Source organism: Rhynchophorus ferrugineus, unplaced genomic scaffold, assembly GCF_030347505.1.
Source record: "Rhynchophorus ferrugineus isolate W39M unplaced genomic scaffold, kcgeb_rfMv2 rfM6, whole genome shotgun sequence".
NCBI lineage: Eukaryota > Metazoa > Arthropoda > Insecta > Coleoptera > Curculionidae > Rhynchophorus > Rhynchophorus ferrugineus.
Window position 1 is genome coordinate 21,020,796 of NW_027472585.1, and position 26,705 is coordinate 21,047,500.

Below are 26,705 nucleotides of genomic sequence, written 5' to 3' on the forward strand. Positions count from 1 at the left end.
AATTCTCGTGAATGGTATGACGTACATGTTCGGTTAATATCTTTAGAGTGTCTGCTATTTCGTTTAATTTCAATTTACGGTCATTCAAAATCATTTTGTGGATTTTTTAACTATTTTCGTCGGTAACAACCTCTTTTGGGTGTCCACTGCGTTCACCGTCTGTGGTGCTCATTTCACCACGTCTAAACTTCACAAACTAATGATCCGACAGCTGTCAATTTCATACACATATCTTTTGAGGGTTAGGGCTATCTAAAAAGCATATGGATTTAATTCTAGTAGCGCCATCTATGTGCCAGACCGGGGACTTTTCAATTGACTAGTTACTTATTAAAAAATTAATATTTTGCCATTTCATACTTTTCTTTACACATATATTTGAAACAAAGATAACTTATTTAAACATTCTGTTTATTAAGTTTAGGTTATGCAATTTGTAGTAGTTTGAGATTTTATTAAAGATATGGGTAATACTTGGTTATTAGCTGAAAATGTTTAAATTTTTTTGGTGTTGATAATACAGGAAAAAAGGTCCAATTGTCTAATGATTTATTATTAGATATCACAGTTTGACATGTATTTATTTTGCACTTTATTTTGAGGAAAATCTGTAATCCTTATATATATATATATATATATATATATATATATATATATATATATATATATGCAATATAAGGTGTTCAGTTATGCGGCTAAATATATTTTTAAGCTTTAAAAGCTATAGTAGAAGAAGTATTATTTATTCTTCGAAAATTTTATTAAAATATTTATTTAAATTCTGGAAGAATTATTTACATCATTATTTTCTTCCATGTTTCATGTTCAAGGCCGTTTCCGAACTTTCGGATATAGTATTCAGCAAGAAAGCAACACTGAGTTTTCGCTCTATTATTGCTGGTAATTTAAAATCACTTAGTTCTATCAAAAATAATAACCGCTTATAATTATGCACAAAATAACTAAACACATTTCGTTAGCTTCCTAATTGATTTTATATGATCCTAGAGATTTATATCTTAAAGATCAACTTATAAAGCAATAATTTTGAAATAACGTCTTACAATCTGCAAAATAATTAAGGATGCAGAATCATGTGGAGCAACTGTGCGCAATTTTTAGTAAATAGCATAGTTGATTGCTAAAAAACAAGGTTTTTTTTAATGTAATAAATTAGCATGAGTAATAACAAAACTCAATCTACATTTCACCCGAATCTCCGTACTTTTCTCTACATGGCCAACAGTACTTTTGCTGTAAACATGTTTTTGTCATCAGTTTTGGTATCTTTTCTAATAATATTTTGCTACTTTGGTATATTTTTTATTTCCATGTTATTAGTTGTCCATTTCTTTTTGTTTCCCTTCTAACAAATCTTTAGACGGTCTGTATTCACTAACAGAATATATTCTATAAGAAATTAACGACTTGCTGCTCTTTTTCGTCATTTATGAATGAAAGTGGCTTTGCAAATGAGCTTGTTAATAAAAATATGAGACTCGTGAGTATTCATAAGAACCGGAAGGTCGAAGAATTTAAGTTTTCCTATTTTGTTTCTAACTCCAATGGACCATAAAGCACGTGTTTATATTTATAATAGCTTTGTTTATATCAGTTTAAATATTCTAGATAGTGGGTGAACACTACATCAACATTCGAAATATTAGGAATATAAAATTTTGTTTTTGCTAAAACAATTGATGCAGACGCAATAGATGCTTGTGCATCAGATCCAGTCTTCTTGGCATCATGACCAAGATCAAGGGCAGTTCAAGGTGGATTTTGAAAGTTGGAGAAACCAGATTCGTAACTGAGGATGTTGCTCTGTCTGCTTCTGTAAAACGGTTATTATCGAAAGGATATATTCCAATGACCCTGAATGCTGAAGCTGTGATATCTTTTAAAAAGCAACATTTTGGCTAAATTAAGACTGTGTCCAAAATTAAATTCACTTGGTATTGATTAATAGATCCGTCAGTGGTGTGCTGTGCTATCGAATTATCAACTTGAACTAAATATTGATGGTTTATGGATGTACCGTTAATATACATTAGCGGTAATTACTAGAATGCAATATATTTATAAATTGTCTTCTATTTTGCGAGACATTCTAAGTCTAGAAGGTAAAAAAATACTTAGTAATTAAATTCTCCTTTTTCAGGTTATTTTGTTTAACAATTTATAGTTATTTTAATACCTTTATCATCTGAATAAATTTAAAATAAATAAGAAAACTATGCAAAAATAATATTATGACATAAGTATTCGTGGCGTGATATACTAGCTTAGGGATCAGATGCGAACTTAATACGACAGGTAGTGACCAGCCGTCAACTGTGCTATTCGCACAAGATTCACTGCGTACGCTTCTCAACTGCGTGTGGTTACTCCACGTGACTCTATACAAAAATAATCAAAGAAATACTATGTAACTTACCTAATGGCATATAACACTCCGTATAGAATTTATCCCCTAATATGTGAAGAAGCAGGCCCATCATTGCCTGAGGAAACTCTGCCATCAAAAACAGTAACAACACAACAACCAGCATCTTCGTCGTCCTATTGAACTGCTTCTCCTTGTCCACGTGCTTCTGATTAAGCTTTTTCTTGATCAATCGCGTGTCCTTATTGGACGTATGCAACGCCTTCTTTCGCTGCTGAGCTTTGAACAACTCGATGATGAGAAGCGTGGAGAGCACCACCAATAATATACAAGGGATCAGTTTCAAGACGACACCATACACGTAGAAACTGATGTTCTTGAATATAGAGTTTCTGTATGCGGTCAGGTATATCGTGATGTTTTCTACGGCTATATCCTGGGGTTTGACGAACACTATACTGCCGTCTGGTTTTTTATACGCCAAGCTCGAGTTTATTTTTAGAGATAGTACCAACGGAAAGCACACAAAAGCACACAGAACGTACGTAAAGAAAATGGTGTACTTTGTTCGAGTTTCGCTGCACCATTTCTGATTATTCTGTGGAAATTTCACCGCTATATACCGCCATATAGCTAGGATGATCGCCAAACAGCAAGATATGAAATGAAATGCGTTGGTAAAGACAGCATGGAAAATGATAAAAGACGAGAAACCATAACTGTAGTAAGCCGTTCTTTTATCCTGCATATAGGCGAAGGGCATGTACTCGAACATGACGATAACATCCGCTATAGCGAGAGAAGTGAGGATGTAGTTGGTGGGCGATCGCATCTGCTTCGTGCTCAAGATGCAGATGTTCAAGATATTGAGGATTGAACCTAGGATGCAGATTATGAAGCTGAGGTATATGTGACAACTGCGAAAGTCTTTGCTGAACTGCTTCAAGTCGCAGAAGGTCGCGTTCGCACTGACGTTCATTGTGTTGCTTATTTCTCACACTTTAATAGAGTTGTTGCTATATATTCTTGTCCATCACTGTAGATATTAACTGTAACAATAAAGAATAAATATGCATTAGAGAACTGTTAACAGCAATGTTTAATCTTTATTTCAAAATAATGCCTTAGAATATATAAGGACTAATTAAATTTAAAAGACACAAAGTGAGAATTAGCAAGATCGAGCTGATCAAGTTCTGTGTATAAGATTTATGTCATTCCGTTAGTTTATTTTTGTTCTACAATTGACCAAATATTATTAAACATGTTCAGACTTCTTAGAATAAAAACCATGTCGTGATTCCACTGATTTTCAACATAATAATAAAGGAAATGATTAGAAGAGATGAAGCAATGTAAAGCTACAAACCTTTTGATGGGTGTGATATCCGATGATGTGTAGGATTTGATCAGTTTCCAAGTAAACGAATAATATATTAAATTATTCAGAACTGGCAAATATTTGCCTGTATTTGGCTATTGTAAATTCCGTTGGCATCCATTCAAATTCAGTTCAGAGCTACGAGGACATTGGTAAGAGAAACAAGATATAAAAATTCCTTAAAAGAAGATAGAGAGATAGTACATAGCTATCTAAAAATAGGAATCTAAAATTATCTGAAACCAAATCAGTTGAGAAAAATTTTCAGCATTAATATCAGCATATTGGATTGAGATATAGGATTAAAGAGGATAAAAATATAACATAGAGTTGGTAGCTACAGTCATGTGGATTTATACATTTTATGTATCAATTTGGTGATTGAATAAGCGATTAATATTTTGAGATCAAATATATATAACCCCATGGCTTTAAAGTCTCCTCCCTATTAAACTAAATTTTAAACTTAATGCTAGTAAATAATGGGTTACTCAGTCATTTCAAAAAATCAGTTCTTTTTGTAGTTCTGGCTCTTACATACTATATATACTATTTTTCAATATTGCTCATTCGATCTCAAGTGAAAAAAAAAACAAAAGAATATCTAGATATCCCTCAACTAATGACAGCTAGTAGCATGATTTTGAATTTATTTTATTTTCTACGTTCATGTCAAACATTTACCTCTTTTCAAATATAGTTTTGCTAAAATGCAATACCTTTTCTTTCCTAACACTGAGGATTTGCAATATATATGTGTATAATTTAAAGAAAATCAATAATAAACTCATCGTTCTTGTGAAGCCTCTTAAGTTTTATGAAAAAGTAGTTTCGAGAATCTCGATTAATGATATTTGCCCAAAATTCTTTGGCTCAATTGGTTACGTTTAAATTATTGACATCTCAATAAAAACCATTTTTATTATAATACTCTAATTTAAATTAATATATTTCTAAATTAAATGATAAATTAATAAATTAAAATATTTTTCCAGCTTTGTGTCTAGTCTAGTCTAGTCTTAGCCATATGAAAGCCATCTAATGATCTGCCTACTTTACATTTTAATTTTCGTTTACATTGGAAAAAAAATTAAACAGGTTTACCTTTTGAAAGAAATGAGACAATAATTAAAGTGTTCAATTAACTATTGTCCTTAAATGACTTGTCAAATGTTTCATAGCTTCAATTACTTATATCGTCGGTCCTCTATATCAACTGGAAGATATGGGCTTGAGGCTAAATGGCCATAAGTGGCATTGCAAATATTTTTGTCTTTTTGATACTAATGCCCACTAACATCCAGCTTGTTCTTTAGCTCTCTTTCTTTTCAGTACAAATTCAAACGTTTTGACCGTACAATTTGTGCAAAAGTTGCAATGATTCAGAATTAACATGAAATTATTTTGTTGTTAGTGTCAATAATTATTCATATAGTATCTGTTTGTTCTTCACTGTTGTCTCCAACAGTAAATATAGCACTACCATCAGTAAAAGTTGTAATGCCAAACAATTACCTATAAGATATTTCCTTGTGGTACACCTGCTTTAGCTTATTTTATTGCAGAATAAGCGTTATCTTGTTCGACTGTTGTTTGTGGATATGTCCTATATACCCAACCTGGCCCAAGTCTTAGAGTCTGTATAAAAATAGAGTTGAGCAGCCTTTGCTGCAATCGTAGGCTTCTTCTATGGTGTCTATTCACCTATTGCCAATTGTAGAATGTCTGGTAATAAATCCGAACAAATATTCAGGTATTATCTTTTTTTCATGATTGGTTGACCTTCATTTGTCGTGATTACTTGAATGATTGAATTTGCACTTAATAAATGGTAAATTATGTTAAAATTCACTTTCGTTAGGTTCGAAGGTTCGTTCCAAATTGTTGGCTTTTTGGTGATGTCAATTGTCCCCGAGCTAGGATTAAGTAAACATAATAGTTTGTCATGCGTTAGATCTAGCAGTCATTTATAGATTCACCTGTACCTTTCAATATTTCTTTTTTCAAACCTTTGCTCTATAACGTTTGAAATAATTTTATTTTAAGTGTTTTTGTTTTGTGGCAAAAGTTTGCTTAATATCTTATAATTAATTACTTTAATTGCATTCTAATATTCTGGGCTGGAGTGATACCAGATTATCTAGGATGGATTTTGGAGCTCCTAAACCCAAATTTTGGGTAATTTTATTGAATACTTTAAGTGAACTAGATTGTTCAGTTCTTCTACAAATCCTTTCCAAGTCTTTTAATATTGCTGACGTTCGAGTATTTGAAACTACGAATGAAGAGAAAAAAACTAAAAAGCAAAAGCTGTAGAAAAAGTTCTCCATAGATTTTAGCCTATTACTTCTTATAAGTTTAACGTTTTGTTAACAAATGATATACGTACTTTTGTCTTACCATTTTTTTTTCAGAAAGTAAATCACCCCATATGATTTAAATCACCCGAAACTATATATCACGATGAAATAATAAAAAACGTATTATATAGAATTTCTGAGGGCATGGTGAGAACGTGATATATTATTTTATTTATGCTCCGCTTGGTTTTTGTTGGATGTATAAATTATGTGCGGTCTCTTCCAATCCGATGTATTGGGAGCGTTCGGTGTGAAATCAATCTGAGCGAAATCCGCCGCAACCTATTTCGAATTTGTCGAACGTCGAGCTAATGACACGGCTTCGAAGATGATACGGTTAAATCGAAATTAGGAAATGCCGAGTTATGTTTATCTTTGGCCTCCCAAGTACTCGAAATTATTTTGAAGGAGTTGGATTTTATAAATTCGTTTATTTTTAGTAGATGGAGTTCGCATATCTCTGGTATATCTTAAGTGATTAACAATGTTATTTTACTAGTTACCGGAGTGCTTCGTATTAATAAAGAAATGAGACGAAGTGTAAAGTAATTAAATAAAAAATAATAGTTATCTGACCGTCTGGCACACAACGTGTAACAAAAATGATCAAATTTTAAAGAAAAGTCAGATGGAATTACTGACTTTCTTGGTATCTTGAATGGATCACCTTGTGGAAACATTCCATCACAATTTATCAACTTAATCATATTTCTCTCATAACAGGGTATAAAGAATAATTTGAATATGGTATGTTACTAAAACTTGTTTTCCCAGTACTCTCAATATCAGATTACAAATGTATTTGATATATAACATTAATTAAATTAATAAACGTTAGTGTATATTAAAACATATTAATATAAATACCAATAACACCTTTTTTAAATGGCATTTCATTAAATCAATTTTCCATAAAATTTCAATAATCAACAATATATCGATAATTTTAAATTATTACACCACTGAACATTATAACAATTATCATAAGTAAGAGTGTTTTCAGAACTGTAATAACTTTAGAGTGTCAAATATATTTCTTTGCTTTTATTTTATACATGTTATGTTTAATGTTATATACTTAAATATGGAATAATAAATGAAGTAATACATATTTGTATATTAAAACTGAAAATGTATGAATAGAACAATTTTGAAATTGATATCTGAAATTAGCATGTATATTAAAACAATACCGAACACAATTAGGCAATTTAATATTTACAATTTGGAAATATATATTAAAAGAATATATTTAGAACCATTAAATTAACTATTGGTTTTTTGAAACTTATTAGAGGTTTATAGAGTAAGTAATCAAGATAAATGATACAAAGCCCAAACGATAAAATGTTATATATATTATATATTATAAAATTAATGGTCAATGATTTAAAATCCTTACAAATATTTTGTAAATAACTCTAAATAACTTGCATTTGTCCTATGTGTACCATCTATGCAAATAATTTAGTTAGCTTCATTTTAACTGTTGCATATTTTCATTATTTAATTTACTTGTATGTATCTATATTTTCTCATGCAATTTATTTTTCTCTCACTAAAATATTGATGCACAAATTTACATATTAATTACCTGCAATATTCAGATAGTGTTTTGTTTAAAAATGCGTTTACAAAAATATCCTGAAATAAATCAGAAATTAATACCAAAATCTACAGAGAAATCTTAATAACATTTAGAATTACATCTAGTACAATAATATACTATGTCCCACAATCATATCAATTATTATCAGTCCTTAAGCAAGAATAATTTTTCTCAGCTGTTCTCTATTCACCAGATATCAAATTATATCTCTACTAAAATTAATATTCATTCATTAAATTTCTAAATAAAGCTGATTATAAAATTCTAAATATTTTATAAACCAAGAGGACATACGATTCTTGTTTTTATAGAATTTTGTTAGTAATGTTCGGATGAAATTTTCGCAAAGGTCCGTTTTTTTACAGCAAGTAGACACATGAATTTGTTCAATCTACAAAGCATGTAAAATATAATTTTACTTAATCATACTATTCTTAATCATTTTCTACCCAAATATGCAGGCTGTCATACCAAACAAACAAACTAAACTAAGCAAAAGTTACTGTGCTTTGGAAAACGGACCTAACTATATTTGCCTTGTGTTGTGTATTATGTATTCGAAAGCGAGATAGCATGCTTATGACATTGAATGGTAGTAATAAGTGGCACCTATACATATAAATAATTTAGTTTGTGTCAAATAGATATAAATCGCTGTAAGTAGCATTTCAGAGTAAATTATTAGTTTTTATATTATAACCCCGTTTATATTTCACAACTTGTTGTGTATATTAAAAAATAGAATTCTATATTAATTCCTGGTGCCATTTAAACAAAAACTCCGTTCTCAGTATTAGCAAAAAACTTATGTTGAATATTTATGTTCAGCTGTTACAGAAAATCAATCAAAATTCCTTAATATGCCAATAAAGTACCCCGAAAAATATTTGTGCACCGGAAAATATTAGCAGCTCAAGATATTGTAAATACGGCTCCAAGGATATTTAATAATCATCCCACTTTTTTTATTGAACTTTTCTATATAATGTATATAGAACTCACAAATTACTGAAACCGAATAACCGGGCGACATATCTGTCCGTATAGATCGAGAAGCAGGAAATCATATTGGTAAACTTATTACTAACCAATCGGGTCCTATATTAACTCCTGACAAGTCTTAAATAAGAACTTCGATTCGGACACCGAAAAAAAACCTTCTCCATTCCCCATTCTATTTCTCCATATTCAGCAGGAACGAGTTAGACCGTTAAAAAAAACGAAAACAAAGTTCGTTTTTTTTGTTGATGCCTGTCAACAACAAGAAAGATTGATTAGAATTGTCCACCATAGGTCACGTATTTACAAATTGGAAATTGATCCAGTCTTTATTCAAGTACTTTAAAGTGCTTTTGTTGAAAGTCACTACAAAATATGTATTATATTTTCTACATATATATATATATATATATAACATGTATATATATATATATATATATATATATATATATATATATATATATATATATATATATGTAGAAAACATAACTACTTTAACGAAATTCTAGAATTAATAGCAATAAAGAAAAGAAGGAGGAAGAAAAGCCATTATTCCAGAGCTCAGCAAGTTAGCATTAAATTGAATAATCTTACGTTCCAAACGAGATATGAAATTAAACAATTATACAAGCCAAAGAAAAGACCACATGCGCAATTTGGCATGGGGGGCGTGCTAATAATGCTAGAAGTAATTATTCGCAGTGGAGAGCTACCAGAAACTTAAAAGGACCTATCGTTCAAACGCCTGCAATAAAAAATTAGGACCTCGATCAGAGATAATCACGAAAAGACTAACTGATTTGCAGACCACTTCGAGAGAATGTTTCAATATCCTACAGTGGATGATATTGAATCATTATCCTGCAACGCCTTACATCTGCAATCCTTACAATGGACAGTAAAGGACAAAAATTCCATTTGCCCCTTTAAATGAACTTAAAAAAAATGTTTTACATTTTTACTCGTTTTGACCTTATTATCGGGAAACTATCAAAGAAACTTCTAAGAAATGATATAATTACAATCATCAATCGAATAAAGACAATACTCAGACTACAATATGTACAACAACTCTGGAACATTGCTGAAGTGATTATGGTACCTAAACTAGGAAAGCCACCCAATTTTTTTTGTATAATTTAAAGTCTTCTTCTACCTAACTAGGGGTTCATCTTGACTGGACCTACAGTTTTAACGTAGGCTCCGAACCACGGTTCTTGACAGAGCATACCGACTGGCTAGTAATCAACTTATAAATCATCCCAGAAGACATCTGGTCTTATCCAGCCTGGTCACTACCGTGACTGGGATCATTTTCCTTGTCGGATATTGAACTCTTGCCTAACAATGACAAATTAATATATATGACAATCACAAACATAAATTTACGAGTATGCCCCAGCAGGATCCGAACCCGCGACTATCGCAAAAGTAGATGGACCATCCTGTCGCCTTTACTACTGCGCCACCATGTTCATATTGGCGAACAATGATTGCCGGCAATGTAAAAATTATAATAAAAAATTTGCATTGAAATCATGCACATTTCACGGAATTGACAATATCAAAATGAAAATAAAATGTCTTCTGCAACATTTGTAGATTTAGCTCAAGCTTTCGATAAATTTTGGCATGAGGATTTAAATCATAATGTTGAAATAGTTCTCTCTAATCAATATTCAAAAATTTTAGAGTCATATGTAATTGAAATGACGGATAGGGTCTTCAGGGTCAAATAAGAAAATGCCTATTCTTGAGGACTAACTTGAAGAAACAATGCAGGTGTACCACAGGGAAATGTATTAGGATCAGTCCTTTATCCGCTATACACTAGACCTACATTCAATCCAATTATTAATAAGTCTTGAAACCAGTGTGGACTTATATTAACCGTAATAAATATTATTTCTGCAAAAAAAATGTATTTTAAAGAAACACTGATGTGTGTAATAACAAAATGTTAAATGCACGACAAAAGGCTTCTGTGGCCCATCAGGGTCGGACATAACTGTTTTGTTGCACTCTATAGTGTTCTATGATTACTAGTTTTATAGTTATTATATATTATCTTGATAATTTTATGATATAATTATGTATTCTAATAGATATTGATGATGTGATGATCCTCAACGTAATAATATAGTCGAACAATCTTCCAGTAAGTTGATCAATAATAGATGTCAGTGCACAACAGCTTTATTTATTGTAAACATTGTGACAAATGTGTAATAACTTTATTGTTTTTTCAAAACCAACCTAGTAAATGAAAATATTTTATATCATGACATGGGTTTGGTTAATTAAGAGTCTATGAAATCGGTACCAAATCGGTTCTACAAGATATGAACGCCAGACTTACATCATTAGTGAACGATTATAAATACAGAAAAAATTAAAAAAAAAATTAAGTTAGTTAACAAACATAATTACATTACAAAATGCTAAGATTAATAAATATCCGGTTTCTTGTGCATCAAATAGTTCGATCAATTTCCACCTAACCTTCACTTGTTTGTGATCAACTGATACATGTTTGGTTAAAACATGTGACTATCAGACCTTTACAGCCTATTATGTGCGTCTTATGTATGTCAGTTGTTACCACTCATGCCAATTAAGCTAAGATAAATTTAACAGAGACCTGGCTTTAAATTGCATATTGAGAAGATTAGAATTAGAACTAGAATACTTTAGAGAATGTTATATCTTAAATAAAGTCCAAACATAAATTTTGTACTTATGGAGTATTGTAAAGTTATATAATAATTTTGCTCTAATTATGCATCCTTTACTGTTTGAAAATATATGGAAGGTTTAGTATAGATAGAAACAGTAGCAACACTTTCTTTCATTATATATTAGAAGTTTATATATAACCGTAACTTAATCATACACCGTCTGTTAACTATAAAAATTACACTAGAATACACGATTTTGGACCTGAACAAGAAAAAGCTGTTAAAGCTGCTATTAACGCCCATTTATTGAATTATAAAATATAAAACAAAAATGAACAAAGGTTAGTCTTTTATACCGCTTGAGATCTGGCTCACACATTAATCCATAAGTAATCACGCATTCGTCTCAAAATCCCTAGTATCGCCATTCTATTTTCGCTATAACTAGGTGCAGATCACTCAAGTTTTGTGGTAATAAAATCAAAATACGATTGCAGAAAATACATTTTGCGTGACATTCGAACTTCAATATTGTGGTTAATTTTGGATGCAAATGTCGATTATGTGCTTGTAATCCTATGACTTATGGTTACCAAGAAAGCTATGGAAAACACTTTTAAATGATGGTCCTTCTGTTTCTTCAGGCGTTAAACATTTTGTTATCTTTACGTCAGCTATTCGTTTTCGAATATGCTTAAATTATATGCTTTTCTTCGATAAGGAAATCACCTTCATTGCTGGCCGGTTATTAAGATGTCATTAAAACATTTTTTCACATCTACCTAGACAAAATGGCAATGGATTACTCTGAGTACGTGGAGATGACTTTGACACTGATAACATGCCACCATATTTATACTGTATTCATCGAACAAAAGTAGTTATCATATACGCGATTTTTGTTTCCTCCATAACATTGGAACAGAAAATGAAAATGGTACATTTTCACCAAATGACCGCTTGTACAACTTTGTTCTGTAAGCGTTAAAATGTAAACTTGATACTCATGGATTGTCAGTGTTACTTCACGTTCGCTGAACTACAAATAAGCTTCTTTGAGTGCATTTGTCAAGATTTTTAGCAGGCAAGTAACAACCACAAACTTAAAAAAAAACTCTTTTAGTCAATTTTGCAAAGTTATGTCTGTTTTTTCTCTTGTTCTGGCGTACAATCACAGCACAAAAACGTATTTCAGTTGATATTTTATGCAATCCGTTATAAGGCCCCAGGGCCGCGACCATGCGCGAGCTCTAAAACTAGAACCAAACACGCAGATTGACGATTTGAGCATGGCAACAACTAACATTAAGAACCGCTCTCATCTGCTATAGTTTAAACATTTTGAAAAGATTCGAATTTCTAAACGATTTCTGAGAGTTTTTACATTTCAACACTCCGAACAGCAGTATACTGGTTAATGCAAAAAATGTTACAAAGAACCATTGATTCTGGACAGATTTGCAGATTTGCTGATTTTGAGTTATGAAATGAATATTCCAAATAAAATCGAAGCACTTCGCATATACCCAAATTGAATGACGTCAATGTTTCGTAACGCATCTTAGTGAAGTCTCAGTATTCATACTTATAATTTAAATAAATATTTTTGAGGTTCTTAATTACTATGAATATTAGTTATTTTATTGGAATTATTTATTTTTCAATATTTTTCCCACCGATTTTTCAATTTCAATTCTCCAATTCACTTTAAAAATGAGGCATTGGGTGATATAAGTACGTGGTATAAATCGTATCATTCGAATGTATTTGAAATGAAACCAAAAACCTCCATGGAACTGTCACTCACATTGGTTAACAAGGGTTCTGTGGTTGCTTTTAGGTCTCTGTCATTTTTTTTTCAGTAATTAGATTAAAATGTATTTAGATTTAAAATTAAAACAACGAACCATTCTATGATTATAATATATACTAACTTGAGAGTTTTTTTTATTAATTTTGTTATCTATTTGTCTTTTTTTTCTATCTTGCTTTATTTTTGCAAAAATGTATTCCAACTTTATCTAAAAAAAATTATATTTCAATGAATGTAATTACGTTGGTATCACCTAAAAAATATTTTAATGCCTACTGAAAGAAGCATGATAACGCTGTAAATTGTTATTTCAATCCATTCGCAGTCAAGTTTACATCTGTCCTATGTTAGGTTTCATCGAAAATAACAGGTTATAATCTGACGAAAACTTTTTGTTCCTGACACAATAGATGAAACGAGCTGATGTAATTTGCGTTGGTGGGATTTCGTTTATGAATGTTGATGCGCATAATAAGGTTTACTTTTATGGATCCTTTGCTCGCTGCTGCAATATATTACTGGATAGTATAAAAGGTGCGTTTTCGTGACATAAAACTCCGGGTCAGAGTTATGAGGCTTGGGATTCTTTGTGGAAGAAAATCCTGTGGAGATAATATCGATGCCATTAACGGCAGACACGACTCTATCTTGATTTTATAATAAAATTCTTCAATCTGGTTAATTCCGGTTTGCTAAGACATTCTTATCCAAACTGTTATTCATATATAATTAGATATCTGATTAGAACCTAAAATGATATCTTAAATCTAGACATAAGGGTTTTATTTAAATTAGAGTGAGATTATCCGGTTAGTTTCGTTTATATCACCGGCCAAAGGTCGCCACTACTTTCGCTAAAATAAAATGGTGTCTTAAAATGAACCAGCGACTCATGGCTATTTAACTGTTACATGTGAGTTATAAAATTACATTCCTTGATTAATTAAGATTGCATCTCTTTTTTGTTTGATTTAACCATAAGACTATTATTTTTACATAGAGACTTTTACTTTAAAATATAATTCAAAAATTAATTCCTTTTATGCAATGGTAGGGAAAACATTTGAGACCCAAGAATATTTATGCGTTTTAATTGGTTGAGTATTGATTATTGGGAAAACTAGAAACCTATTCACCGCCAAATATTGAAATCTATTATGAAAACATCACTAATATACCGCATATATATTCGAAACTGTCTAGACTTCGTAAACAAATCTCATTAAATTTGTATATATTATGCTCCAACGACCGTAAGCTCTTCGTTATATTATTATTATATATTTACGAAATTCATTGAATAAAATGAATAGTCTATATACTCTGATGATTGTCTTTCACTTTGTAAAGAAGATTATTGAATAAAAATTGTAAAATATATATTAATAATGTCTTCTAATATTCTATTCTACGATATTTTCAAATATTTCCAGCAATATAATGATTCAGTATCGAAAGAAAGATATTAGGGAGGCCGCGATATAAGCATCGTCTCATATTCGCATTTCTTCTTTATTAGAAACCGTGTGTCAGCCAAACAATGATGCATCGATCGACCTAAACAAGCGGCAATTACAAGGCACTATCTCTGGTGAGTACGCTGGATATGGCAGAAGTCTCAGTTCGAACAGCAATGTGTAACCGAATATTCTCATGCAAAGATATGAACTGTTACTCATTATTATTGTTCTTGTTTGCAACAATGAGTCATTAAATTTATTGAATTAACCCCGATAGGCATATACACCAACAGTTTCATTTTGCTTTGGTATTTCGAAATTCACTACACATCGCTGATCACATGCTCAACACAACTCTTCCAGTTTGATAGATCCAGTTTTGAAGGCCAGCCACAATAGGTCATTCAATTTTTTTTTGCTTTTAATCGAATCGTGTTGCTCTTTTTATAGCTATTTTCTGTTATTTTTATGTGTCATATGACATGTAAATACATCACAGATAAAGCTGACTCATAAACTGGTAGGTTACCTGGAAGTTCCTTGTGGGTTTAAGCTAGGTTTTCGTCCAATAAGTCTTGAGATTCGTTGTTTCAGAACTTTTTTGTCCACCGGTCCATTCTTTATTATTGACTTTAAAATCGCCTCCGTTAAATCGTTGACACGGCAACTAGCAATGGAAATATCTTGAAGCAACATTACCGTACAATTTTAAGGCGTCTGTTGGAATTCGGCCGCACGTTTCTTCATATCAAACAATAAAAGTGACGCATGTTGAAAATACAGTTTTGAGAATTCTATATTTAGCCTCCGTATATACTAAATAACTCACTAATACTAAATAAGAAATTATTATTTCTATAGGGAAGTGCCAAAACCATTGAATTTTATAGTTAGGTTGTTAGAACAGTAGTTTAAATGAATATGTCGCAGTTTTACCAACAAATATCGCTAATACATTTTAACACTAAACATTTATATAGCGTTTGTATTACTTCAATTCTAGACCCTAATGTATTAGTTTTAAGGGCACAGAAATCTGATAAAATGATTTACATCCGCTTCAACTTTCAGTTGATGCAATTATATTTAACGTTCCTAAACTTTTAAAATCTCTTGCGGTTCTTAATGCACTTATCAGTACTACCAAGCGTTTTTAAACACAATAGATACAACTGACCTCCAAATTTCTATAATTTAAAGAAGATACTCAATGATTTAACTTAATTTGCAACAAATAATATTAAATTATATAAAGAAGATACTCAATGATTTAACTTAATTTGCAACAAATAATATTAAATTGTGTTCAATAAAAGTCATGACTAAGAACTAATTCCTGCTTACTACTAATAATTTTCTATACATTCTAAGAAACTAAGAGACACTGGCTTTAATCGGAACTTCAGTTAATTGAAATATATTGTAAAAATATTTAAATTAATTGAAAATCTATGCCATAACTGTGGAGGTTACGAGAGGCACTTCTTTTACAATATCCTTAAGATCTTCGAAAAAAGAGGATTGAGAATAGAACCAAATTGCTTTGCCTCAGGCGGTAACACTGTTTATTCCCCTCAGGCTTGTAGACATTGTCCTACTCCCCAATGTAAACTGAAAAAGAAATCGTCATTTTTGTATTACTTTCGCTCTTAGGAGTTTGTTTTTTTTTCATGGATAATCGTTATTCGTCCTATCAAATCGAATGGAAATACTTGGAAGGTATCGTGTTTGTCTGCAACAACAACAACAACAAACAACATGCAATAAATATTAAACTCCGTTTGGTGTCATTTCCAATTATTATTATAATAATATTTGGAATATAATAATTTTTACATAACAAACATAACATTCATATTACTGTTTAATATATTATAATAATTTACTTTTTATTTTATTTATAATACTGTTTGACATAGGCTTCGAACCAAGGTCCACAGCATTAAGTCTGCCGACTGGCCAGTGACCAACTTAGAGCCCATTCCAAAACACTTCCGGTCTTATCCTGCCTGGATACTGGCATGACTGGGATGGCTATTCTTCGCCGGATTTTCCCCTGTTGCCTATAAAGACAGTTACAATTACAATCGCGAACATAGGAGAAGTAACGTAGCAGGACTGTCCAGCCTCCTTGACCACTGCACCAACCAAGCCAGCAATCCTTAAATCTGTTTAATTTCGTCGACACATAAAAAGGCATCCAGTCAAATTTTATTTATAGGTATAGTTTGTAAAGCCATTAAGTATGCTGAAAGATTAGAATGAATCTAGGGGTATTAATTACTATACATTTCGGTGATTGTGGTAGGTCAGGGAGTTGTTAAGAGGAAAATAATGAAAACTAATACAAGTCACTCGAATGCAAAATATTAATCTTAGAGTAGCTTATATTTGTTTATATTGGCAACGAACAGTTCATATTGGATTAATCAATAATCTATGTAATTAGTTAATAAAAATATCATTTTAACTGTTATAATTAATAGAACTTAGATTTTAATAAATATTTATTAAATTGTTTACTATAATTAATAGTTCCTAAAATAAAAATTATACCTATCAAGGCATCTATATTAACTCTATAAATATTTCCTTTAGTTATATATATTATATCTAACTAGATAATAATATATAGATAGATAACATAAATAGAAAATATATAACAATAAAAAAGTTAATTTCATAACCAGGTGCCTTTTTATAGATAATACTAAGTTCCTGTCCACAACTAAGAGTGATCTAACGTTCGCGAATGTGACTACTGCAGCTTCCCCCAATTTGTGTATGGCGCTAATACAGAGCAAATTGATTTACTCATTTCCTACAATTCAGAATAGCCATCACCTTGTTCGATTCTAAAAAGTGCATATGGCTTGGAAAATATTTTGTTGAATGTCAAAGCCATCATGTCAAACGTTTAGGAAATTTACGCGGTAAATTTGTTTTTTCCTTAATATAAAGTTCAATACAGTCGATCGTTCAGTGCTTTTCTTATTCTGTTTTATTATTGGCCTTATATTCCTGAGATATCTTTTCAGGGATCAGGGATTTAAAGTATAACAATTGTTCTAACATTCCTCCATAGATTAAATCTAATTCCGGTGCTTTATTTGAATTCAGACTTATTAACTAGGAATTCACACATTTAATATGATATCCAAAAAATGTCGGTACTTTTATTTATTAGTAATAATAATGATGCAATAAAACCAGTTGTTTTTTTGCTGAAATATATTAGGAACTTCTCCAAACTCAATATAAAGTACATAATAATAACAGCGACCAGAATATTTAGTAGATATATCCAGTATTAAATATAAAATTAATCGTTCCAGGCCGTCAGTTGCTGGAAAGAGCGACAGCTTTAATTAAGTCGGGAATCAATTCGTCGAAAGGCGACTTAGCGTGACATGTGTGGGCTTTTTAATTAAAACACGATAGCGTCACCGTATCGACGATTTGCATATCGGTAATACCGAATTATTTGTTGTAACGGAATCTTATTTTGAGCGTCATCGACGTCTAACCTTATTTGCTCGATTTATTATATACATATATTAATTAGACTACGGGATATTTTTGGTGTCGCACATATTTGTTAAATTTATACCTTTGATAAAAAATTCATAATATTCTTATTCGCTTGTTTTCCATCACGATATAGACCAAAGTAATAATAAAATATAGGACGGTTATAAACATACCTATAATCTCAAATTAAAAAACATCATATAATACAATTTAAAGGGATATTTGTAATGGTGTTAAATATATGTTCGTGTTAATAAAAATCAATTTTTGTACATGTATAAGTACATCACTTCGGTTATATCAAAAATATTGAAACAATAATTAAGGATATAATAGATAATATATAATAAAAGTGAATTGACCGGTTTGGTTGAGGAGGTGGTCAAAGCGACAGCACGGTCGTTTTACCCTTGCGATTGTACCAGTCTGGAATCCTACATGGGATTTGTAAATTTATGTTTGTGATTGTTTATAATTATGATTATCCAAAAGAAAATATTGCAAAGTACGACGAGGAAAATGATCACTGTCGCCCCAGTAACCAGGCTGGGTAAGACCGGATGTATTTTGGGATAATCGTAAGTTGATCACGTATCTATCAATCGATACAAGTTATTTTTAATGTATTTAATTTAGGCTATGTTTTTATACCTCTAATTTCACTAATTATCCTAAAATATTGATAATTGAAATCACATCGTGATGATTAAGTGCACTTGCGCTCAGCTAGTCAATCATATTATATATCTTATTCATTTCCCTGTGGTATCAGCCTTTGAAGGCAAACGGAATGCTAATTTATAAAGCGCAATCCAAATAGCACAGACACATAGAAAGGGAAGTTAAATGAAAATAAATTTAACCATATTCCGGACGCACTTATACTCACTAGAGTGCCTGAGACATAATAGCCAAAACATATGGCTTCGCCAGGTGATTTTTCAAAATAAATCCACTATTTACCACCGGCTACTATTCGATACAGAAATAACGATCGTACTTTTGAAGTAGCATTCCACAGACGATTTTCGAGTTTGATTTGACTGTCATTCCATTTATGTCGCACCTATCTTCCCATCTTTTGAATTTTCCCCATTGCTTATAAACGGTCGCTAAACGGTTGCGCCATATTTAATGATTCTGTCAATAATTTTTGAGTTTGGATTGGGTCTTCATCCAACAGCTCTTGCAGTCTCGCATCATAAAACTTTTTCAGTCCACCAGGACGTTTTTGCCTTTAACATCGAAATCCTTTTGAATTTTCGAAAGCCCGCCTCACATATTTTTAAGGTTAGAGCATGCTCACCGTTATTTTCTACCAAACGATGACTTTCAGCGGCTTTCTTCTTATAATTAAATTCAAAAAAGCAATGCGTGCCGCAAATGGAGGTTTTCAGCCATGGAACATTTTCAAAGAGGTTTAAATCCATTATTTTCAAAAATATAATATGTCTATATGTGAAAAATGACATATATGTGTATCACACACTTAAGCCAAAGGACATCTGGAAAAGCCGGTAATGACTTCCGGTGTATCCAGTTAACTAAAACTTTCAATCATATGTGATATCGGCTAATGGCTGTATTTTTAATACAATAAATTGTATGGAGTATCCTCAACAGAATATTGAAATAAGTAAGATGATATCATAATTAATTAGTTAATTTTAGATTGAAAAAATTCAATAACGTTGAGTAACATTCAAATACACAATTCAAATTAATTCAAATAATTCCATACTAAAATAAAAAAAAATTATTCCTACTACCCAAGGGCAAACTCTGCTTCCCAAGATCTCATACAAGTGGGTCAGAGAGAGATCTCCTAACTTTCGCTTATTAATTGAAAGGAAAAATGTTAGGAAAGGAAAAAAGTCGTTAAAAAAGACGAAAATTGAAGAAATAGATAAAGAATATAAGGATGAGTAATCCTAGTATGAAATGAAATGATGCTTTGGAAATGTATTAAAAGAGTATGAAATGAAGGAAAATGAAAGTAAAACATAAAACAATGGAAAAACGGAAGCTTCAGAAAACATACCAAAGAAAACAAGAAACAAAAAAATAAAAAAACAAGGAAATGAAGATTGTAAACGACGAATAAAAGCAAAACAAAACGAGTTCAAAGACGAATAAAGGTAAATTATAAAGGATCAACAGGAAAAAATAAAAGTGAAAAAAGAAGAATCCAATTCAAATCCGTGGACTATTAAACCGATGGGGTATAAAAATTAAAGGGGCATCATACGTACTGCAGACTTAAAATAGCAGTAGCATCATCCGATACGATTTAAGCAAATTGTTATCTTTTCACTAGCACTAATCAATAAAATAAAACTAATATTAAATATTAGCAATACAATATATAAAAGACATTAATGTCGAATATGAAGGAAAAAATAATATAAATATAATTTAAATCAATAAATCTTACTCTAAAACTATAAAAAAATCCCCTTTTAATACATTCTCCATCATAATATTTTCTACTTTTTTTATATATTACTCTAAATTTCAAATTCAAAAAGGAATATTAAATATATTGCCATAAAAAGGTAGCAACGGCGATGCTGACAATGCCAAATTGAAAAATTCTATTCAAGAGAAACCACCCTACCGCTCTGATAATTTTTAGATAACAATGGTATTATTATGGTTACTTTAGCTACCAAAAATATTATACATCACCAAAATTGCAACAAAGAAATACCCTAAAGCAATTCTGGTAATGGCATATCAGGAAAAATATAAATTCCCTCATAAAAACGGCTATATAGAGGTCGAAAATGTATACTTAACCCTGCAGTGATTTTAAGATGAATATTGGGTTTGATAGGATGTAATAATTCTTATATTTAAATATTTATGGCTTTCGCATATCAGTTGAAATTGTAACAGTTGATCGTTTTAAATATTTTGTCACGTCAAATAAAACCTTTGTTTTATTTAAAGAGATCTTCTCTCGAAGAGAAAGAAATGTATGGAGACAATACTCCATGATATTTGCATTGTTGGTTTTGATTCTCGCGATTTAAAGGTGGTGGTTTTGATGTCAATAGTATAAAGCAGCATAGGGGACCAAAATAGTTTAAATAAAAGTTCAGTACATATCAAAATAATTATTTAAAATACTATGAGAAATAACTTATTGTGATCGAACAAATAAAATTATATAATATTCCATTTGTCCAATATTTGTCTATAGTTATCCCATATAATTTGCGTCTCGTTCCCTGAGTTTGTTTTCTTTTAAAAATAGCGTTAGTTTACGTTGTTGGGTGAAGTCGTGACCTTAAGTGAATTTGGCGTTAGGTTACGTTTTCATTTACTTTTGCTGAAAAGAAGAAAATATTGTTTAAGAGAAGAGTGGAAAACTAGTCAAAAAATATACTGTTTTAGAAAAAGAAAAGACAATGAAACCTTTGAAGACAGTAAAATTAAAGTTAATTGGTAGACACTAGATGATACGCCAAAAAATTGAGAAATTTTGACAACAAAATTGCTACCTTTATAACACAAGATTTAATTCCTAGGAAGTCTGCCGGGAAAAAATATTACATAAATAAACAAGATGGGCGTGAACAAAAGCAAAGTTAGGCTAGACACAATATTGAATTTGCACAAGATGTTTATGAAAAAGCCACACTCAAATTTCGCAATCGATGCTTTGTAAGTTTCAACCGTTCCAGGTAATCCAGCCACATTACGACAATAGCAACATTAGCATGTGTGTGACACACAGTTATATTGATTTAAGATTGTCTTCATTATATAATATTAAGATAATATATGTTTCAAACCATGCGGGATTTCTGAATTTAATATGTTGCAACAGAAGTTAGAGAAGAGGTAAAAAGCACATGTCGAACTTTCACCGAAGATTTATCGCAATCAACTGCAGCGATTTGGGCTCATTCACAGCTAATACTTGCCGTCTACTGTTAGTAACTCATATTTCTTAAGCGATGGCCCAGTTATACAATACCTTAATAAAATTATGTTTAGAGTATAGCCAAGAATGTTACAGGCGTTTTGCCATAGTTTGATTAATTTCGCGTGGAATTATCACGAACCCGGTCGCCGAAAAAGACTTTAAATAGGCTGCAGAAGTTAGACTAGTTGCAAATGGGACCAATATTTCGTCGTTAGTAGACCTAACCCAAACATTTTGGAAGAGGTGTCCAAAAATCATAACTTCAACATTCATTTTCAATTGGATACATTAAACTATTCAACATTTTCAAATTTTAGTATTATTATTGTATTATTAAAGGCTGTTTTCTTATTAATAATATTATAATGATAATTATAATTAATATTATGAATTAAGTTGATTCTTAGAAATAGTCCGATAAAATTCATGGCCTGTTCAAAAAATATCCTACCTTGGACATCTGGTATTTCCCTGGTGTCATATAAAACAGGATAAAATTAATACATTGACAGCCTACCTTGTACATATGCGCCAATAATTTCTGTTACTTATTATATTTATTATTTATATGTTTATTATATTCAAACATAAATTTTCTATGATCATATTAAAATTACAATATTTTTGTTAAGCTAGGCATGACGAAAAAATATCGATATATCAATATTTTTGGTCGATAGTTTTCGACATTTTTCAATAAGATAAATAATAAAATATATAAAAATATAATATTGAGCAAACCTTGAAAATTAAGTTTTTGGCGTGCAATTTTGAGATTTGTGGTACTTAATTTTAAAAAAACCTTAAAAGACATATATCAAAATACCGATACTCTTCTGCTCGGTCGACATCCCCATGTTAGACTCTTAAATTGAATGGCCCTGAAGCTTATTGCCATTGTCTAGATATAAGAGATCATCAAATCTTTTAGTCTGGCACAAGCAGCAGGGCAGAATCAATCTCCCGAATTACATAAACGTATAATAAACAATATTCGAGACAACAACGAATTTATTTCAGTTTATTTACAATATATTCTCGACTTTTAACTAAATCAAATCGATACGCTCATTATATTTATCATTCCTTATAAAAGACAAAGAACAAAACTTGACTTATGGTACAGACATTCCGTCAAATTAACAGAGTGGAGTAATTATAAATTTCAAGGATTATTTACCAAGGATGTTCCACGCGCACCGTATATGTAACCGGATATAATATGAAACTTTTCTACGTTCCCTTTGATCTTCTATACGATTATGGGGAGAAGGAAATTGTTGTGCTTGGCAATTAGACGTTGAAGAATCGGTTTTAGCAGATTTTATTACTTTTCATTAAGAAACAGGAGATGGAGAGGTCTCGGTAAATAAATTATCGCTTTGACGGTAAGAATATATTCTACAGTAATTTCTTAATTGATAAAGTTAACCTTTTGAGTAGTATAATTGGTTGATTAGAAAGTATTTTCGCCGTTTTTGCTAGTGTACTTTACTTAAAGTACGGGTTTTCCCTTGTATTACCTACTGTATTAGATTTTCTCGCCTATGGCAATGCGAACCAAAAACGACATGATTTCCAACGTTCCCCAACTTTAATACATGAGGCACTCAAATTAATTGTTCTCCAATTATTTTTGTGGCTTTCAGGCATTTGAAAGTATTTCGGCAATGTACATTTAATGACTCTACACTCTTATTTACTCTCAATTCTTTGTTGGAGTTGACCTAGTTCTAAAAAAACCTTTCCTCAAAAACTCCTCCTTTTCCCTACACAACTTCACATATCTATAATTGACCCAGATCCGCAGTCTATTTCACATCAAAATCAACTTTAATCATTTAGGAATCCCATCTCCATAAGAGTTTGTTCTAAAATAATCTTAAATTCTTAGAAAGTTTTCTCATAAAATAATAAAACATGAACATTCGGCGGCAAAGGCTGAAAAATATTATGTTTTTATATTAATGTTTTATTATTTGTCGCTTTATCGGATGATCCAGTTTCTTTTTAGTTCAATTAAAATTGCTCTTTCTTCTGTTCGAGCCTTCGTTAAGAAATTCACTTTTAGTTCAACACACATGTTCAAACCATTATAATCTGCACTTCCGAATGCATTCCTCAACTATGCATGAATGGATTTTATTTCTAAGATGATCTCAGAGAGAAACACAGAATTTGTTTTAAAAACCGCAATTAAAAGATCTCAAGCTTGTGAAGCTGTAAGAGGTCTAGAAGTCAAACAAAAGGATTGGTAAGTTAAGATTTTCGAAGACCCGGATATTAATATTGATTGTAACATTTCTTGCCATCCGCACCATTCCAGAGAACCAAAAGCCACTGCAGCTTAAATGATTCAACCTGGTTCAGCTGTAGATGACACTTTCTTCTACTGTATTTTCTCCTATATTCCCTATACAATCTACTTTACTTGCTTGGGGTTTACAATAGCTTAGTATTTTTTCTAAATTTTTAACGCTTGTGACTCAGCAATGCTATCGTAAAGAATTCTAGAAGAAAAAATAGTATTTTCAAAGTTATTTTGTATATATGCCATTTAAATTTGTGACGTCAAAACATCGCAATGTTGCCACATTAACCCTGAGTTTTAGTTCAGTTTGGCTTTAACATACAACAAAATTATCATCTAAATAAAATAATTGAATAAAAATGTTATCAAACATAATTTATTTTAACCTTACAATACATCTAAAAACTACAGTTAACTATACAACCACAATAGTTTATAGGTTAGAGTTATAACCTCTTATCACTATTGTTTTCAAGAATTTTGCGTACGTCTAGCAACCAGATGACTTTAACAGGCTCATTCGTCTACGTGTTCGAACTAATCAGACACAATTGCTTTTCTTTTTAATTAAAATTAAATGAAAAGGACAACATTGTTCAAAACAAATACACATAACTACAAAAATAGACGAGCATAATCATTAGTAACGACAACATTCACATTGTACCGATTTTAAAATATTCTACATTAACAGAATTGTATGATTACTGTTCTAAAGCTGTGTGATTTTTGTAAACTGCGATGTTAAGATTGTGTCTAGACTCGTGTTTCATTATGTGAAGATTGTATGTAAATTTGAAGGATATATCCCAATTTATCTCTCTTGGATACAGCGTACCGAGAAACTAGGCTAACTTAACTAAACTTTCCTCTCGCTGGCCGATTAATAGATATTTCTACGGAGGAAAAGACCTATCCAATGGTGACTTTGTTAGAATACGTTACACCGCCATCTCCGGTGTGTATACGCATATATATATATATATATATATATATATTTACTATCGAATGTTTAGTAATTGACCACTATCGACTGTTTCAGTCGTATTTTTAGTTACTATTTTAGGTTCTAGTAGTTCAATTCGAATGATTTTTAATGTTCTGGCTCGGTTGTCCTAGCCGCGACCTTTACAAAAATGTACCCAATATTTATTATATTATTATAATTATATATAATTTGCTTGTAAATAACAATATATTGTATATTACTATTATAATATTTTGGTATGATATTTTTCGAGATTGTCAATGTAACAGAGTAAAAAGATTAAAATTGGGAATGATAAATAGTAAAAATGTTGACTGTTTTTATTGCAACAATGGGTAATATTTCCATTACTCCCTCGATTTTTGTAAAAAAATATTTCCCTTCAATGATAAATAAATCAATTATATCATTTCGTTCAGATCATTTTAAAGTATGTAATGGATTTTTTTTTCTATGATTAGGTATATTTTTAATTTTTATATAGTATTTTTTGTTATTGTACATCTTTACTTTTAGGTTTTGTTTATGTTCTATTGTATTGTCTATCTTTATTGTAGTATATTATTTAAAATTAGCAATTAACACATTGAAATACAATAAAACCTTTGTTGGGTATTATTCCATTCCATAGAAAAATTCCATTTCTTTTTAAAGATCCACAGAACATTCAAGTATAATAATAATTCTACTTAGTTTGAAATTAGATTATAAATTGCATGTTATGTATTATTATTTTAATAGTATTTAGCAATTATTTTTTCCTTTTCTTTTTTAAAGTTAGTTCGTGAAGGAATTTATACATCTCTTCCTCGCTTATACTACCGTTGGAAAATATAACCACATATAAAATTAACTACTCCAAGCAATTATCTCCGTCCTTTCCCCTGTCACAATTTATACAAGAAAGGATTCGTACATCTTCGTCTGACATAACGAACTGAAAAAAAAACAGCCGAACTATGCACCTGTCTGTTAATTACTATTTTCAGTCGCTAGTTTTTTTAATATCGACTATTTCGACTGTTTTCAATCGATAGTTGAAAAATGCTAAAAAATCTGGAATATTTAGATTTTGTGTTACATTAATAATTCTATAGTAATAATAATTAAATTCTTGTGTTATACTTGATGATTTAACATACATTGGTTTTAAAATATGGAAGAACAAGGGCAAATATAAAATATAAGGTTATGTTTTTCAAAGTTATAAAATTCAAACAGCATCTATTTTATTTAGAGTGCATATTTTGGTTGC

At 30.8% G+C, this 26,705-nt stretch overlaps 1 protein-coding gene across 1 annotated transcript in view; it reads right to left on the reverse strand.

Annotated features, from left to right (window-relative positions):
* LOC143198633 (G-protein coupled receptor dmsr-1) overlaps nucleotides 1-26,705 on the reverse strand; it is a 207,389-nt gene that overhangs the window by 139,093 nt on the left and 41,591 nt on the right. Inside the window, exon 2 of the mRNA XM_076407974.1 lies at nucleotides 2,438-3,435. Coding sequence (XP_076264089.1) covers nucleotides 2,438-3,365 — 928 coding nt within the window. The 5' untranslated portion in view covers nucleotides 3,366-3,435. The remainder of the gene's footprint in view (nucleotides 1-2,437; nucleotides 3,436-26,705) is intronic.